We start from the raw sequence: 18058 nt of genomic DNA on the forward strand, positions 1-18058 counted from the left end.
CTGCAAAGTCACAGCATTTATTTCTGTCCAGAGTTGCATTCATTTTCTACCAAAGTCTTACATTGATGATGGGAGAGTCGGACTGCTACACAAAGTCTTCTCCAGAACATCCCAAAGATTCTCAGTGGGGCTGAGGTCTGGACTCTGTGGAGGACAATCCATCTCATGCTCCCTGATCCACTCATTCACAATGTGAGCCCCATGAATCCTGGCATCACCATCTTGTCCATGTCATCAGGGAAGAAAAACTCCATTGATGGAAAGACCTGGTCATTCAGTATATTCAGGAAGTCAGCTGACCTCATTCTATGGGAACATAACGTTGGTGAACCTGACCAACCCCAGATCATAACCATAACCCCCACAGGCTGGTAGACACTAGCCATGATGAGGGCATCACTTCATCTGCCTCTCTTCTTACCCTGATGCCCCCATCACTCTGGAACAGGGTAAATCTGGACTCATCAGATCACATGACCTTCTTCCATTGCTCCAGAGTCCAATCTTTATGCTCCATAGCAAACTGAAGCCTTTTTTTTCTGATTAGCTTCACTGATCAGTGGTTTTCTTAGAGCTACAGCTGTTTAGTCCCAGTCCTTTGAGTTCCCTTCACATTGTGTGTGGAAATGTTCTTACTTTCACTATTAAACATAGCTGTGAGTTCTACTGTTGATTTCCTACCATCATGTAAGAGTCATCACTGCAGTAATTATCCAGTGGAAGGCTCGTACCTATTTGCTTAGTTAAATCCGAGTGGTGACTTTTTTTTGGACAGGCAGTGTAGATTTTTATGGATTTTTTTCCACCAAGTAGGTAGCAAATCAGTTCCTAAACCACTAATTAAGTATTCAATGACACCATCAACATGCAACGTGGGATATCACAAAAGAGTCGACAAAGCAATCACTGTACACAAGCACATAGATTTATTTATACAAATATAGTATGTATAACAATTGCATATCAACAGTTTGTTGTCCTTTTTTTTAATCTTTACGGTAAGTGCAGGACCATCAGCTTCAAAAATGCAAGTCAATTAAGAAAGAGTACCTGTAATTTAAAGATACAAAAAGGGTTCTGTCATATTGAGATGTACTGTTTGAAGAGTGAGCAAGAGACTAAAAATGTCTGAATATTACATAAAATCTGAGCATTACAGCCACTTAATGCAAAGTAGACCTTGATGCTAACAGGATTTTTTGGGAAATGGAGAAGACTTTTGCTCTTCTGGAGTTGAAATTGTGCAAGTAGATATAGTGTAAACCAGATAAGTTTGAAATGAAATCATCGTTTACTATCAATGAATCCCCAAAGCCATTCTAAAGACATTATCTGCACCATTTCCAATAAAAATGCAACTTTTTTAACATCAGCAGCTCTTATACTAGCTGTTATTAGCATACAGAGTGTACTTGGTCTCTCATGGGGGAAAAGAAACCCCTCTGGTATTCATTTAAATTTAAGTGATGTGTTTTATGTTCTGGTTAAACTGAAAAAGAAAAGTTTCAGTGGTGAAGCCTGTATGGTTGCACGAACAAAAAGAAAAGAACGTCACCTACCTACAGAAAATGACAAAAAAATAATATCAACAATAAACACAAGAGATGCGAAAGATGACAAATAAGTGAACTCAGGGAAATGCAGAGTAAAAACAGAAAAAAGAAAGACACAACAAGGAGGACTTAGCACCAGAGATGGAGACAAAAGTAAACACAGTCCTGGTGGATTACAACTTCATCTCTTGGATGGGAGAGAAAAGCTGATTTCTCTTACAGATACAGAGGAAAAAAAACATTCCACTCAGTCTCAACACTTCTCACAATGATTGTCCAAACAAAAACGCAAGGAATAGATCCACATAACCTACGTGCTCAGCCTTATACAATAAAAACATCTGAAATAATAATCTGAGGAACAATAAAACTTTATGTTAAATCTCTGATCTCATAAACTATAAAATACACAGGTTCTAAAAAATAAAGATAATTCTAGCATCTGTTTTTAAAATTTAATTCCCGCTCTGTTGAAATGAAAACGGATGACATTCTGTTAATCTGTCGGGAACAGGACACCGAACCTCTTTGTAGCATATATTTTCTCGATAAATTTCAGTTGGGAGTAGCTTATAAAGTCTTCTGTTAATCGCAGTTATTGCACATTAACTGTACATGCCGCCTGTAAATCAATAATCTCTTTAAATGGCACCGATTTGGACGGAGAAGCTGCCGTACAGTGCATAAGACCCGGTTTGCTTTCCAATGACTTACGTTTGCACATAAACTGTGTTTGTGTGCGTTGGATCGTGAATTTAGTGGTTAAAAACTGAAGAATGTGTGTTATTGCTAAACCTACAGAATACAAAATCCTCTTCTTGCTACAATATAGAAGGTAAAAAAGAGTTCACGTTTATCCAAAACAGGACAAGTCTGACACATAAAAGAAACCGATGGTCATTCATACGGAGACACAAGCACCAGTTGAAGAATCAATAGAAACACCACTGTACAAATGATATCTAGGGCAAAAATGGCAAAAAGGTTCCACTGCATAATGGATGGAAGCAATCAAAATGGAGGGACTGTAAACGAAACGACAAACACAAGAAAGGGAGCGTCGGTAAAAGTCACAGGGGAGGAGAACTTAGAAAAGGGCATACAAAGTTAAACTGGACGACTTTCAGTGTTAGCCTCCCTCATACTTGTTTTTCGAAGCACCAATTTCGGGACAAACGCTCTCTTTGTTTTTGCTCAGTAATCGGCGGTACACTGGAAGGGAGAGAGAGTAAGTTAAAGAGTCTTGTACTTGTTGGTTTTCCTCCGTGACGGGGAGATTCCTTTGGGATCCTCAACACAAACAGATGGTCTTACAGATCCACCGTATTCGCTCTCCTTTACTTCTTCTTCTTTTGGAACAACCTGCGGGTCATTAAAACAAGAAAAACAAGCTGAGAGCAATGCCTTTGTGCTAGACCACAGTTCAGTCCAAGAAACAGAGCTGCACTGAAGTTGATTCTGTATTGATAGATGCTTTTATTAGTCAATTAAAACCCTCAGAACCCCAAAACTCCCTTGAAAGGCATGTTGTTGGGCAAAAAAAGTCACTAAAATCACACCTGTTATCAGCCAGAAATTGTAAAAACAGAAAAATTTTAGGATTTTAATCTTTCCTATGGTCCTTGAACTACTCATTACCGGTTATGTGACGATCGGCGTACACTTGTCTGTCAGCAACATTACTATCTCGCAACGATCCAGAAATCTTTAACAAATCACCACATTTGTCCAAATTTATTTGTCCAGAAGTTGCTCAAACAATCCTCTTCTACTGTTCGCAATCAGTCCAAAATGAGTTAAACATCTAGGAAGGCTTAGCTGGGTTCCAAAAATGACTGAAAACAATAAAAACAAGTCCAAAATGACTCAAATTTGACCTCAGAAAATAAGCGTGTTCTCAAAAGGTTGTTAAAATTTGTCAAAAATGACCCAAAATATGTGCAAAATGACTAAATATTACTCAAATTTGTCCAGAACTTGCTAAAAACAAATCTTCCTTAACTGTTCAAAATCTGTCCAAAATGAGTTAATTGTCCAGGACGGCTGAGAAGTTCTGCAGTTCTGCACAGCATTTTACAGTCGAGGAAGCTCTCTTTGCCTGAAACACCTCCATTAAATTCAGAGTGGTTGTGGTGCCTTTAAATGGGGTCGTGTTTGCTGAGTCCACATGAACGCCCCCCTCTGGTGCTAATCACAACCTAGTAAGTGGAAGCTGCGACTTTACCAGCTGTGAGGCGTTTGCTGGTGTTTTCAGGAATGGTGGAGGCCACAGAAGTTTAATTATCAGTGCATGGTGAGTTAAAATATTGCAGTTTTAGTCTTATAGATGTTTTCTTTTTAATTTGATCATTTCTGAGGAAAACATTGATTTCCAGAGTCCTCATCTTGTCATTTTGCATTTCCTACATTGCCGCTTGTTTGGGAGAGCAGAACTGAGTACAACCATTTAAATCCTATTTTACATATGTTTAATATGCTTGTAGAAATATATATTCACAAATGCTAAGGGGTAATGATAAGACATATCAGAAGATTGCAATGGGAAATGCACAGAAGCCTGAATTTTCACATGGTCACAAGCTGACTTGCCAAAAAGAAAAAGGGACATGAACAAACATAGTATTGTAGGATTGTAGGCAACCACACAAAGGCTGACAGGATAAGAGAGTCAGATGCAGTAGCTTGCTTCCCTCAGACTGATAAGGGAGATTCTGGGATGCATGATGGGCAGATTAGGAACTGTATTTGTGAAAACACAAGACTTCTACGCCTCCGTTGCCCTCGAGACCAGCTCTGCTTTTTGTGTTCTCTGAGTGAGCGTACAATAAAGCTACAAGTGGACTGAAGTCGAGTGAATGTGGTAGTCAGAAAATGCCCCACAGCGTGTTAAATAAATAAAATGAGCCATTCCCTAGATGCAGTGTACATGACTTCCCATGTCGCAATCCTGAGTTCATGAGTTGAAAGAACCACGTACACACTTATAATAGATGAATCCCCCTTAAGGAAGAAGGAGCAGAGGCAGTATTTCTTATATGGGTCAATATATAACTGTGGGACTTTTATAACATAGTAGACAGGTATCATATTTTTGCTGTTTTCAGGCCTAAAATCAACATGGCTGCCTATAACCAAACACCACATGGCATTTTTACACAAAGATTCTTCTAAATATTATATATACAATTGAGTAAATTTGAAATTGAAAGTTATTTCTAAAGATATTGTAGTAAACCTGTTGACATGCCATAAATCCACACTTGACTCACACACTACTTTATATTAAATAACTCAGAAAGCCTTGGAGTCTTGCCAGTCTTTTCTTCAGGAGGAAATGACATCATGTGGAGCAGGTCATGTGATCTGGAATTAACACACTTCCTTCAGAGGTGTTTTTGTAATGAGTAACTTAGTTGAAAGCAATTTCTCAGACACAGATACAATTTGTTATTTTCCATATAAAATTTGATATATTGCCAAAAAAGAAATATCCATCATGATTATCTCAATTTAATAAAAAGAACACAATCAAAACTAATTTTGAAGAATCTCATTTTATTATTGTTTCGCTAATTAGAAGGTGGTTGTTTTTAAATTCGGTTATTTAGTTGACATTTTAGTGATATCCAGTCATTTTTTGTAAATAAGTGATTGTTTCTATAATAAATAATTATGGAATTTATAAAGGCATGATCATAATGAACATAAAAAAACTTTTATTTTTTAACTTTTAATAAAAAAGTACACAAGATATATTCCTGTTACGGCTACAGGTGTTTGTGTGCCGTCTTATTTCTGGGGGTGGATTGCTTTTGGGCCTTTGTGTGGTTTGATGACATGTGTAGGCCCAGCTGTGGCTGCTTTCAGAGCCTCTCTGGAACCCCAGCTGCCAGCCATCTCCACTGATGTCTCCTAGTGGACGACCTGCACTGCAGCCTTGTTCTCCCCGCCTCCCAACCTTCCTGATTGGGCCACCATCCAGTTCCCTTCCACCTCCAGCCAACCGGGCACAGCCATCACCACACCTGCAGAGTATATAACTACAGCCAAACTAGCTGGCTGGTATTTGTGACCAGTCCACCCTGGTGCCTCTGTCTTGTTGTCCTGTGTGGTCCTCTGATCTGTATGTACTTGTAGTGGGTGCTACAGACAAATTTGAGCTTCTGTTGGCGGCTGCTAATTTTGTATGGAGTCCCAAGTCTCAGTGGAGCCTGAAGGTCCAGTTAGCAGTCCATCAACTGTGTGAAGAAGCTGTTCAGTATTGAGTATTCATGAACTGTGTGTTCAGTGTGTGCATTCAGAGGCACCAGTTTTGTTTCGTTTGTTTTTGTGCACTCTTTGTATTAGTTTTTGTTGTGGTGGGTGTTGCTACTGTACTTAACACTCCTGTTGTCTTCATTTATGGGCACCAAAAAATATTGCTCCCTTGTCTGAAAAAAATCCAAAAATTCAGCAAAAAAAAATCCCCAAATTTATAAAAATTTGCAAAACCTTCAGGAAGAAAATTCCAATAATTCCTGAAAAGTTTTCCTTAATTTTTTTTTAAAAAAAAAATCCCAAATTTATCAAAAAATTAAAAATTAAAAAAATTTACAAAAATTCAAGTTGTAAATATTTTCTAAAAATTAATAAAAATCTTCCAAGAAATCCAATCCAAATCCAATTCAAAGAGCATTCAGAAAAAAAAATCAATGGTTGATTTTTTTTCTGAATGTTCTTAAAGAAACATTTTTTAACATTTCTTTTTTTTCCCACCAAAAAACATTTAAAAAATTTCCCAAAAATGTTGAAAATGTGGAAGTGTTCACTGTGAAAATATTTTTTTTTCTTCCACATTTTCAAACTTTAAAACGGGTCAGTTTTGACCCGCAGGACGACACGAGGGTCAAGTTTAGCTAGGCAGTTTAGTTGTTTTGTTTGTGTTAGCTCGATTTATAAACTCTTCACCTTCGTTTTGTTATATTCTGTTCTTTGATTTAGCAACATCCACCAGTCCTGAGTTCTTCATATGATCACTTTTTTGTTCGATTTGCCACTAAAAAATAAAATCCCTTTACCTGAACCATTAACATCTGGTTATTTTTGTTGCATCCAACCAACCCGAGAGGTCGGATCTTAACAATCCCATGAACTTCAAAAGTCTCTCAGTTATATATTGACCCATATACATTATTCAGATCATCATCTTCTAATTATTGATCAATAGGTTAAAGCCACAGCTAGTGGACTTTGTGTTTGTGTGTGGTGGACAGGTAGAGGAAGACAGATACAGTGAGACAGACAGGGAGAGAGACAGGTGGAAACCAGACCGACCAGTGGCTCATGTTGCACTCTCGTCTGCCTGTGCGTCACTTCAGTCTCTTGGCCGCCAAAGCAAATCTCTGCGGTCGGCTTGCCGGCATTGATAAAACACGATCCCTGCTCAGTTGCCTGTCTGTAGCTCCACCACAACACACTGTTACAAGCTCCCAAATACCTTCCCAAGCTGCAGCGCACCAAGTGCAAGACAAGAGACACGCCTGGGGGATTTACCATCAAACGGCGATGCCACAGAGATCTTGGACACGGACCCGCCTCCAATACATCACAGAGACGCTTAAATAATTTAAGCGCAATTAAGCATCGCATTGTGTGATTTAGGTTCATGGTCTGATTAGTGTCTGCTGTTTGACTGACAGTGCAGAGCTTTCTTCTAAATTTGGACTGCAATAATACTGTCTAAAGACCCTCCATCCAGCTTTAACTTGCATTTAACAACAGTAAAGGCTTTACCTACTTATCCACATAACTGCAGAGCACGAGCCACAGATGTAATCGGTTTTGAGCTTGAATAATTTACAACCCTCACAACAGAATCGCTGGCAGAACACAGGAGAAACGGTAATGTTTGCACAGAGTATACTGGCTGCTCAGTTTGCACAATCCACCGCTGAGGTTTGAGGCTTTGTGCCGGGATGTAGCACCTGCATACGAGCCAATAAAAGTGCTTGCATGGCAAAACAGAGTGCGGCAAATAAACCTCAAAAGAAGAGCTGAACTTGCTTCCACTTCACTTTTTCTTCATCCAAGTTCTTTTATTGTTTGTTTCATTGTGTTACTTTTTACACTTTCTGCAGCTGAACACATGACAAACAATGTTCCGATCAAGATATACACAGTAAATGTGTTTCCTAGTCAAAATAAGCTGTCTGAAGATGTGTGAAAGTTACTAAGCGGGATTTGTTTGACTGTAAAAGTCTAGTCACCTTGAAAGAGGAACAGCTGGGAGGTCTAAGCCTGAGGCTCTGCACATGCTCACACAGAAAAAGATAAAAGGTAATACTGTCTGTGGATATTTCCCTATCCCTGTTTTGATTAGTTTTTTTTCATGCCAGTCCAAAAACAGCAGACACTTGTGATCCAAATCTGCGCCACAGGAAAAAAAAAAAAAAAAAAATCCATGTTGAAGCTGAAAGATAAGCTGTGCTCACTGCAGTTTGACCTTCGCCGTATGAACTGGGACAGCTTTACAGTGATTTTAGACTATTCTAATTTTTGCTATTCTTTCATGAGTTACTACTTTTAGAAGACCAACACTTGCAGTATGAACTTTAATTGACAAATTCATGACAACTAGCTGACAATACTTTCATGTCTGAAAGTAAGTGAAGGTGAAAGGATTGATACAACCCTTCTTATGTGTTTGCTAAATATGAAGCTGCATCTACACTGGCATTTGTAAAGCTCACAGTCTGCCTGTTTTTGTATCGCAATATGTTTTGTAATAATTTTGTGGCAAACAGCTTAAATGTCCAAGAAGTATTAGTTCAGAGCAGAAACGGTTGTTTCTATGCTAAACTAAGCTAACTGTCTCTTGCTTGTCAAAACATACTGTACAAACATTAGAGCAGTATCGATTTCCTCAATACATTTTTGCTAAGACAGGGAACAAGATTATTTCCTAAATGAAAAAGTCACAACATGTAAATTCATATTCAAAACAACCATTGTCAAAGTTATACTTAATTTCTGTTTATACGTCTTAAAATGTAGCTATATTTTGAATGCAGCATTTCAATTTTACTCCCTTTCTATTAATGGAACTGAATGCTAGTCTGGGTTGGTGCTAGTGCTAATTTTTAGCAAACATTACCTAATGTGCATGGCTACAAATTTCTCGCAGCAGTGCCATAAATGTCAAATGTAATATTATTGCTACAAATGTAGCATTAACGTTAGCAATACAATGGACAAAATAGGTTAGGCGTTAATTGACAAAGTTGCCAGGGGAAAGGGGATGATGAACCACTGACAGAATATCACTGAAAAGGAGAGGACATGCAGGAAGAATGGAGTTTAAATTTAAAAAATTAATGCCATTAAAAGACGTGTATAAAAATGTAGCCACTGTTTTTGAATTAGCTCCTTTTCTTTACAAAATTGATAACTTTGATGGCTTTATCGCCTCCACTGTTGGTCAGGTGACGCTACTGTGATGTACACAAGCAAACACAGCAACTAATTTCTCACGTTAATGTTACGAACGCTGAGCATAATGAGTAAAACTACAAATGCAATACTGATGTGAGAAAGCAGTCACTGTGTTTACTTGGGGAATGTTAGTTGATGAGCAGCTTGCTAGCTAACCAGCCAGCAATCCAACTATCCCACACTTGGAGAGAAAGGAATCTAGACTTGCAGATATGTGTATATTATAAGCTAAACGTATCATTTCCCTTAAGTGGAAAAATGTTGATGGACCAAGAGTTGGAAGGATGATTAACGTGATGGCATCAAACATGACAATGGAGAAGATAGCATACATCATTAGACGTTAACAACATGTCTTTGATGACATCTAGAGACCTTTTATACGTTTTTAAAGACACAGTGCCCATGTTGGTAATGTGCCTCAGCAGGAGGAAGTCAGGGCTTCCTCCTGCATTATAATGTCCTGAGTAACACCCTTGAAATTCTTCAGTGTTAATTGTTTGCAGTATTTGTCTGTATAATTAAAGTGAAAACATGGCAGGTTCACTGACAATAGGTAAATCTTGTACTAAAAACTCAACATCAACAACAATATTAGTCACAATATTCTGTTATCTTCTTGTAAAATGATTCATACATGCATGAAAGTCGTTGGTATTCATGACTTTATGAAGAACTGATCATAACGTGATGCACATAACGGCATTGTTTACATTTTCGCCGGAGTTCCGACTTACGGTGAAAATCGACTTACACCACACTGGGGACGGAACTCCAACCTAATTTGAAGGCCCCCTGTACTTATTTAGCGGGGGGAAGAGGGGATAGGAGGGAGAATAGGAAGGAAAAGTTTGCTTTGTTGCATGTAGTAGCATTTTGCTGCTTGATTTGCTGTAATTTGCGAACAAAAAATCTAATGAACTAGCCAACTGGTCTCGTGGGTCACGATAATGCTGACCCAGCCTGTGATGTTAGTAGTTCTTGGTCCTACGACAGCAAACGTTTTAAGTACCACTCTCGATAAACTTATCCCGGCTGTGAGTTGGTTCTTTGGATGTTGATATCCCATGCTTCGAGGTGAGCCAAAGACTCTCTCAAACCGCCGTGGTGGAAAAAGACTTCCTGGCTTCCACGTCCCTCTACCCCCACCCTTAAAGCAATGAAGCGCCTCACCTACGACATGTGGTTCTGCTGAGAGGCCAGGTTTTGCTGTTGCTGTTGCTGCATGAGGAGCTGCTGCTGCTGACGCCGCCGGGCCGTGCGCAGCTTCTCGAAGCGAGCCTCCATCTCCTCCAGCACTTTGGGGGTGTAGCGGACCACCAGCTTCACGCTGTCCTTGGCCGCCTTCAGCAGCTCCACCGCCTTCTCGTGGTGCTCTCCCTCCACGCTCTGCAGGGGGTTTACAGAGACGGAGAAGGAGAGGAATTTAAAGGGATCTGATTTTAATATCTGTTTAAAAATAGTAACCCCTCAAAGGAAAAAAGGATGTTTCCTCCATTTTTAATCCCCTGTGATTGCTTGGAATGAGTCTGGTCTCTGTGTGGGTTTCTGCTCCTTACTCAAGACGTGTGCAACATTTTGACCTCTGCTGATTGTTGGCTAACATATCAAAGTAGATAGAGAACACTTTGTGAAAGGCTGCTAAAGTTACTGTAGCTGAGGATATATACAGTATTTTGAAGGCAGGTTTAAATAATAAATAGGCACAGACAAACCCATCTACAGTCTCCCTCCACTTTATTTATCCTCACTTCACTTACGTTATATTGAAATGTAAGTGTGGCTAAACCTACCACGCCGTTGACAGACAAGAGCTGGTCTCCTCGCTTTAGGCCGCCGTGCCTCTCAGCCACGCCTCCGGGAATGATGCGGGAGATGTAAATGGGCGAGTTCTGCTCCTTGCCACCCATCACGTTGAAGCCCAGACCTTCCTCCGTCTTCGGAAGCTCCACCACACGCGGGTGAGAGTGACCTTCACTGGCTGCGAAGGCGGCGACTGTAGCCTGAAGGAAAACAAGGAAAGCAGGGTTTGGTGACTTTGCACTGAACTTCTGTACACATATTTGTAGAATGGTTTGATAAGACTACCCTAAACCCAAAACCATATTGTTCAATGAGAATTCTGGAAAAAACCAACAACAAAAAACCAAACCTATTACCAGTTACCAACAAAGGCTCATTGAAGAAGGATGGAATGATGTGTGGACAGATTCTATTGTCTATGTCGCTCAATATAGTGGAGAAATAAGTGTACATTTTTCTACAACCATGTAAAAAGTCCTGTTAGCAAGGTTAGCACCGACACTATTTGGGCCACATCCAACTTCACAAAAGGATATGATGGCCCACATTTTGACATTCTACATTCAGTTTTTCTGGACGGGTACAGGGGGTCCTCAACTTACATTAGAGTTCTGTTCCTACAGACTGATGTAAGTCGATTTTTGCTGTAAGTCGGAACACTGGAGAAAATGTAAACAAAGCCGTCACAATATTGATCAGGTCTTCATAAAGGTCATGAATAACAATGACTTTCATGCATGTACGAGTCATTTTACAAGAAAATAACAGAATATGTTGCACTGTTTTTAGAACTTGATCTAATAATGCCGATGTTCGCCGGTGTTTCGCCCTGTTCTGAGTGTTTTATTAAATCTAATTTTACTTCCATGGTGTGTTGCCCTTAAGGCAGAACTGTGGATGTACTTTTAGTTTGAAAAAGCCTTTTTTTTTTTTAAAGTTGTCTGTTGACAGTTGTCACTTCCTGTCTGCTATTTTGATGTTTAGCTTTATACAAGTATGAGCTTTTCTGGATGCACGGCCCTCTACTTTGTAAACACCACAGAGGCAATGTCGTAAGTAATTAACTTCATTTTTGGACTTACAGGTTAAGTTAAAAGGATTTATTTACATCTATTTATGTCATTTTATACTATTTTTGTTGCAGTTTTCACTCTGTAATGCGTATCAAAAGCCACAGTAAAAAAGTCATTTTGCAAGCATGAGTTTAACTAGTTGGATAGCTGCAGCTTTTACGTTGCAGTGAAGACAGCACACATGGAGATGGCTTTCCTTTTCTTTGAAGCACTGCCATCAGAAGAGTCTGACATGCTTGGGAGCCATAATGAAGTGCAAAAAGTTAGTGAATGTAGCACAATCCAAGGTGCCGTACAACCGAAGAATGTAGATGTAACCCAGGTTTAAATTAGACTATATTAAAATAATAGAAGATCCATTTAAAATAAAATATACAATATGTCGTCCTAGTCATGTGACCTTTTACCTTTCACCTTTGCTCTCTATACGTCACTCTCGTCATGTGACCGTTAAACCTTTGCTCTCGCTCAGCTGTGGCCGACCAATCACATTGCTCGCTCAGCTGTAGCTGACCAATCACGTCGCTCGCTCGGCCTGTGTCGCTTGATACAAGCTACCCGGCGCTGGTTCCCCTTCAGTAGCGTGTTGGGGAAACACACTGGATAGCTGCCACAGGTCAGTAGCGCTTGGTTCTATTAAAATAACCTTTCTAACATCAAAAATACTCATCCGATGGTTATGTTCTTTTTAGTCCTCGCCTACCGCGGGAGTAGGAGCCGTTTGGCCGCGGTATATGTCGGGATTGTCAAGGGAATTGGTGAGTCTGTCTGTCTGAAATGTTTGTTTGTTGGTCGCGCTAGCTTAGCATTAGCATGTCGAACCGAGACAATTCTATAGACTGGCTATGTAGCACCTAGCCTTTGACATGCTAATACAGCGCTCACATTCATTCAAATATAATCGTTCTTTACGTTAAAGAGCATTCAAATATTAATAGCATTTTGACAAAACATTGGTCAAATGATTTTGTGAACTTTTCTATTTGTTCTATTGTTGCAAATGGGATGAACTGACTTATGGAATGAATCATTGATGTTATATACTGTGTACACAAGAAAAGAATTAGTTATTGGAAGTAACTGAACAATAATTGAGATTCTATGAAATGAACTAGCTAGTGTTGATGATTTCTGATGCATGGTCCTGTTTATATATATTATACAGGCCAGGTCCCCTTGCATCCTGTTGGGGTAATCCCCAGATGGGGAGCTAAGTTACCTGGAGTCCCAGAACCTCGGTCTACACCTTCTGCTGGTACTGGTAGGAGGCTGTGGCAGCCTTTATCCACCCCAACGTTTACTCACACCCACTCACTCGCACACTTGAGGCCTGAGGCCTATAGCCTATGGCCCATGGACATTGGACAACTTGTGTGTGGGACCTTCAAGGACTCTTTGAATTATACCCGGTCAGAATGAACTGAACAACCTGTCCGGACCGAACTGTGCAGTCCTAAATTCATCCATGCGTGTGACTAGATCCCAAACTGGTTTCCCCATCGTGGGCTGAGCTGTTTTTTTTTTTTTGTTTTTTGATTATTATTTTGTAAATACTCCACTCAAGTGCACTTAAACAATATCTCTGCAGATTGTAAATATTTGGGTTTTCTGTTTCTGGTTATAATTCATGGTTATATTTTGTATGTCAAAATTCACTTTAATATATGGTACCAACACCAACTTTGAATTCCTGTCCTGTTGTGTTTTATTATTGTACTATCACCTCTGCGAGCCGAGCCAGATCTTTTGAACTAGCCTACCTTTAAATCCTAAATCCTAAAATATTGAAATAAATATTTGGGCCACATGTACATGTTACATAAACAAAGTAGTTTATAGCGCCACATGACGACATATTCATCCGCTCCGCTCGTCAACTAGTTCCATCCAGTGATGAAACGCCGTAGGTCGAGGACGTCATAAACCGAGGACCCCCCTCTTTTCCAAAAGGCCACCTTACAGTAAAACTACATTTATATGAAGACAAAAAGCTATAGAAAAAGGTACTTTTAAAAAATACCTGTCCATGTCTTTAAAAAGGCTCTTGGCCAGCAACAAAACACTTTTATTTTTTCCACCTTGGAGATGTGTCTGAAATGTAAGATGAGCTTTTTCCAATAAGTGTGTGGCTGCTAACTAAGGTGAGGAAGATGCACATATTCAATTGCTTCTTGTGTTTTTTTTAATTAGACGGCGACTTCATTATAAGATTTGTAGCTTTTTGCAAAACCCGCTTGTTGTTTAAGAGAAACAGCAAAGCCCTGCAGTCTGCACCGGCTTCACTCAAAACGAACGCGAGGGAGGAACGCAATTTATTAGTATTACGAAGTGAGTGTGAAGCTGAGTATGAACCTCTGCTGCACCTTCTCATTTCAGCGAGGACAGCCATAACAAAGCGTCAGGATTTAGTCAGGGCTGGGGATTTCGACTGCATATGAGAAGTTCTCTGGCTTTCTAAGCACACGGATTAACACATCCAAGTTCACGCTGAAGGAGCAGCCAGGCAACTTTCACCCTCTGTATCTCTACCAGCTGGTTGAAGTCGCTCACTGGCTGTGGGGTTTTCTTTGAACCGCAAGCCAAGCTCCTCGCTCCTCGCACATTCAGAACAAAGCACCCAGGAGCTTGTTAGGCAGAGCCGGGGAAAGCTAATGGCAGACGAACAGAGAAAGAGATGCCCTGTGCCCACTGATCCACAGATGCACCGCCACAGGTGCTTTCGCTGTCAAGTCAGCATCATTTATGATATGTGAGGAAAAGGGGAGGATAAAAAAAAAACCTAGAGGAGGGGGTGAGTGCAGTCTGAAGCTTTTTGCAGATGTGTATCGAAATTCCCAGCAGCAGACGAGAAGCTCGGCACTTTGAGGTCTTTGACGCTCCCTCCTGTCGGCATCTCTGCTCCCTCTTCCATATTCATATGCATCTTCAGATCCACATTCATTCCTGCTCGAACTGCTTCGCTCATTTCTCCCTCTCGTCTCCCGCTGCCTGTTTTAATCTGGCCATTGTATTATGACGATTTCCCCCTTCCCCTTTCTCTCCCTCTCCCCGTCCTTTGCCTTTTCTTGCTCTCCCTCTCCTGTCCCACTGTGAAGCTAAAAGGCAGCTCCTCAGCATGCATACCGTCGCCTCCCAGGCCTCACAGCACATCGACCTTCACAACTTTATCTGGCTTTCTGCGAGCAAAAAAACAATCTGGCAGATGGCCGGCGCCTCTCAAACACAGGAGGCATTCTAAATGAAAAGCTTGCTAGAGGATACTCGGCAGACGCACCACACCGTATAAGTATGACTTAACGCATCCAAAGTGATGAGTTTTTCTCTGCTTCTGCCTCCATTAGGATCAGCAATAAAAGCCTCGGGCCACAAATTAGAGGCTGAATTGATTAAATTAATGAAGTAGTCAAAGAGAATCCAGTTGTTCGAGTGAAACCCAAAATGTGACCGTTGGGAGATTTGCTGTCTCACTGACAAAAACACTTGACAAGTGGATGAACATAAAGGTTGTGATGCATTTCGCACATTTCATCATTGTTGCTCTGCCTTATAGACTCCCTGTGCTTCTCCTTTTTCCTATACGTTGATACTGATCGAGTGCAACTGGCACTGAGGCCTTCATGAATAGTGAGTTTTTAGAGACAGTTAAGCACTTTTAAAAATATTCACTGTTTCCAGTTGACAGAATCCCCGAAACTAAGCCAGTTCACACCATTTGTTGCGTGTTTAATTGCCTAGTGAATATGCAATTTTAATACAGATTTAGCAGCAGCGACTTTTCAAAGTTTGGGGCAAAGAAAGATGAGTACTTTCAAAGCTTAAATCACGTCTTCGTGGTTACTTCTGAGAAAAAAAAAAGACACTTTTTTTCCCTCCAGCTTAACTGTCACAGTTTCTTTGTAGAGTGAATTTACTTTATACTAGTCATTAAAAGAGATATTGTTTTTCAGATCAGACAGTCGTGCCCATTTGGGAAATGACAGGATATTCCAAATGCAGGAGAAGATAATCAATAAGCTTATCTTTGCTGACAGCAAAGCTTTCTTCTGAAAGAAGAAAATAACACTTATATAGCGTCTTTTAGAAAATGTGTCATATTTTCTGCATCTTATTTTAAAAAAAACAAAAAAAACAAAAACATGTCAGTTTGGGAAATGCATTTATACACTCTTGCCAAGAGTTAGATACGAGGACTGTTGAGTCGGATGACTAAAAATAAGATTTGCTTAGTGAGCCTGAATAGTAGAAGCAGACTTTCTCGAGTTCAAAAATTCAACTATCATCACGTTATGTTATTTGAGGGTGATTTTCTCTGTTATTATACACTACTGTTCAAAAGTTTGGGGTCACACAGACAATTTCACCTTTTTCAATGAAAACTCCCACTTTTATCCATGTGCTAACATAACTGCACAAGGGTTTTCTCATCATCAATGAGCCTTTCAACACCATTAGCTAACACAATGTAGCATTAGAACACAGGAGTGATGGTTGCTGGAAATGTTCCTCTGTACCCCTATGGAGATATTCCATTAAAAATCAGCTGTTTCCAGCTAGAATAGTCATTTACCACATTAACAACGTCTAGACTGTATTTCTGATTCATTTAATGTTATCTTCATTGAAAAAAAAACTTGTCTTTTAAAAATAAGGACATTTCTAAGAGACCCCAAACTTTTGAACCAGAAAAAGAGCTGATATTTACCCCATATTAGCTTCCCTTCATTGACTCCCTGTACAATAAAGAATACAATTTCAAACCCTTCTCCTCACATATGGAAGCCGTCGTATCTTTAAGATGTCATAGTACCAAATTATCCCAATAGAGCACTTTGCTTTTGGAGTTTTGTGGTCATCTTCATCTGTCAGGCTCCTCTGCAGTTAAACAAACTTCCAGTGTGGGTTTTGAGGACAGGCACCCTCTCTATTTTTAAATGTGGCTTAAAACTTTGAATAAAGCCTATAGTTAGAGCTGCTCAGGTGATCCTGAACTATCCCTTAGTTAAGCTGCAGTAGGCCCAGACTGCTGGGAGACTTCCCATTATGCACTGAACACATCTCCTCTACTGTTAATCCATTCATATGCCACCACTGCATGTCACCTCTCTCTCTGTATTTTGTATTTTTTTCCCCTCTTGGACGGCATCTCTGGTTCTGCATCTGCAGTAACTGACCTCACCAACCTCTCTAGTGTTTGCTGCTGTCTCATGCATTGTTTATTTCTCTCTCCCCTTTACCCTCACCCTAACCAGTTGAGGCAGACGGCTGCCCTCCCTGAACCTGGTCCTGCCAGAGATTTCTTCCCATTTAAAGGTAGTTTTTCTGTCCAACTGTTGCTAAAATGCTACCTTGAAGGGAATTTTTCAGATTTGTGGAGGTGCTATATAAATAAAACGTGCATAATAATTAATAATTTCTGTAAGCTCTGCATAAACAGAACTGTACAGTTTTCAATGCAAGACATACGTCTGATCTTTAAACGGAGGCTGAACAGTTTCCCACTGCACTCACTAGCTATTTAAGCTAGGTTAACTACCCCCTGGACTCATCCCAAAAATTCATTCTTACATTCAGTTTCTGTATTGATTAAACAATGTAAACAGTGTCAGAGGTGTGTTTTTAAACTACATACAGGGCAAGGCTACCTGTTTCCCTCTGCTTACACTCATTATGCTAATTGAAGCTAATTAACTCCCAGTGCTGACTCTATATTTAATGGTATGAGAGTGATGTTGATTTTTCATCTAATTCCCAGCAAGAAAGTGAAAAGGTGTAATTCTCCAAACCATTACTCCAGCCAGGTGTTAAAATTGCATTTTACCAGACTGTGCAGGGGCTGCACTCGAGGTGTTAGGAGTTAGTGGAGCCCAGCAAAAGAGAAAAGGTTCTGGTCAGCGGCTCTCATCGTTTCAAGTCTCATACAATCGCTCTGTGTTCATACACAAAGATACGCTCCCCCTTTGTTTCTGTTATCCTTTTCTATTCACATCGTCCACCCACTCTGTGATGTGCAGGAGATGAGTGGACTCGGCCGGACACGGAGCCGATGAAGGACACGCGAGCGCTCTCATCTTTTCTCCTCCTCGCTTCTCATCCTCCTCATCCTCCTCGTCCTCCTCTTCACACGGAATCAGACAAACCCTCTGCCTTTGTTTTCTTTCA

The 18058-nt window shown here is 40.2% G+C and overlaps 1 protein-coding gene and 1 long non-coding RNA gene across 3 annotated transcripts in view; one reads left to right on the plus strand and one right to left on the minus strand.

Annotated features, from left to right (window-relative positions):
• Window positions 1–903: 903 nt before the first annotated feature.
• lin7a (lin-7 homolog A (C. elegans)) overlaps window positions 904–18058 on the minus strand; it is a 30256-nt gene continuing 13101 nt past the window's right edge. Inside the window, exons 3-5 of one of the 2 annotated variants that reach the window (XM_055006700.1) lie at window positions 10817–11026; window positions 10201–10412; window positions 904–2915 (exon numbers count right to left, since the gene is read on the minus strand). In XM_055006700.1, the coding sequence (XP_054862675.1) occupies window positions 2891–2915; window positions 10201–10412; window positions 10817–11026 (447 nt within the window). In that variant the 3' untranslated portion in view covers window positions 904–2890. Of the gene's footprint in view, window positions 2916–10196; window positions 10413–10816; window positions 11027–18058 lie in introns of both variants that reach the window. The other variant, XM_055006701.1, reaches the window with a different exon arrangement.
• On the plus strand, window positions 12443–13586 carry LOC129347906 (uncharacterized). The gene is made up of 3 exons (XR_008600246.1): window positions 12443–12515; window positions 12592–12657; window positions 13065–13586. It is a non-coding gene; the product is annotated as an uncharacterized LOC129347906 (long non-coding RNA).

The sequence above is a fragment of the Amphiprion ocellaris genome, chromosome 21, assembly GCF_022539595.1.
Source record: "Amphiprion ocellaris isolate individual 3 ecotype Okinawa chromosome 21, ASM2253959v1, whole genome shotgun sequence".
In the NCBI taxonomy this organism is placed as follows: domain Eukaryota; kingdom Metazoa; phylum Chordata; class Actinopteri; family Pomacentridae; genus Amphiprion; species Amphiprion ocellaris.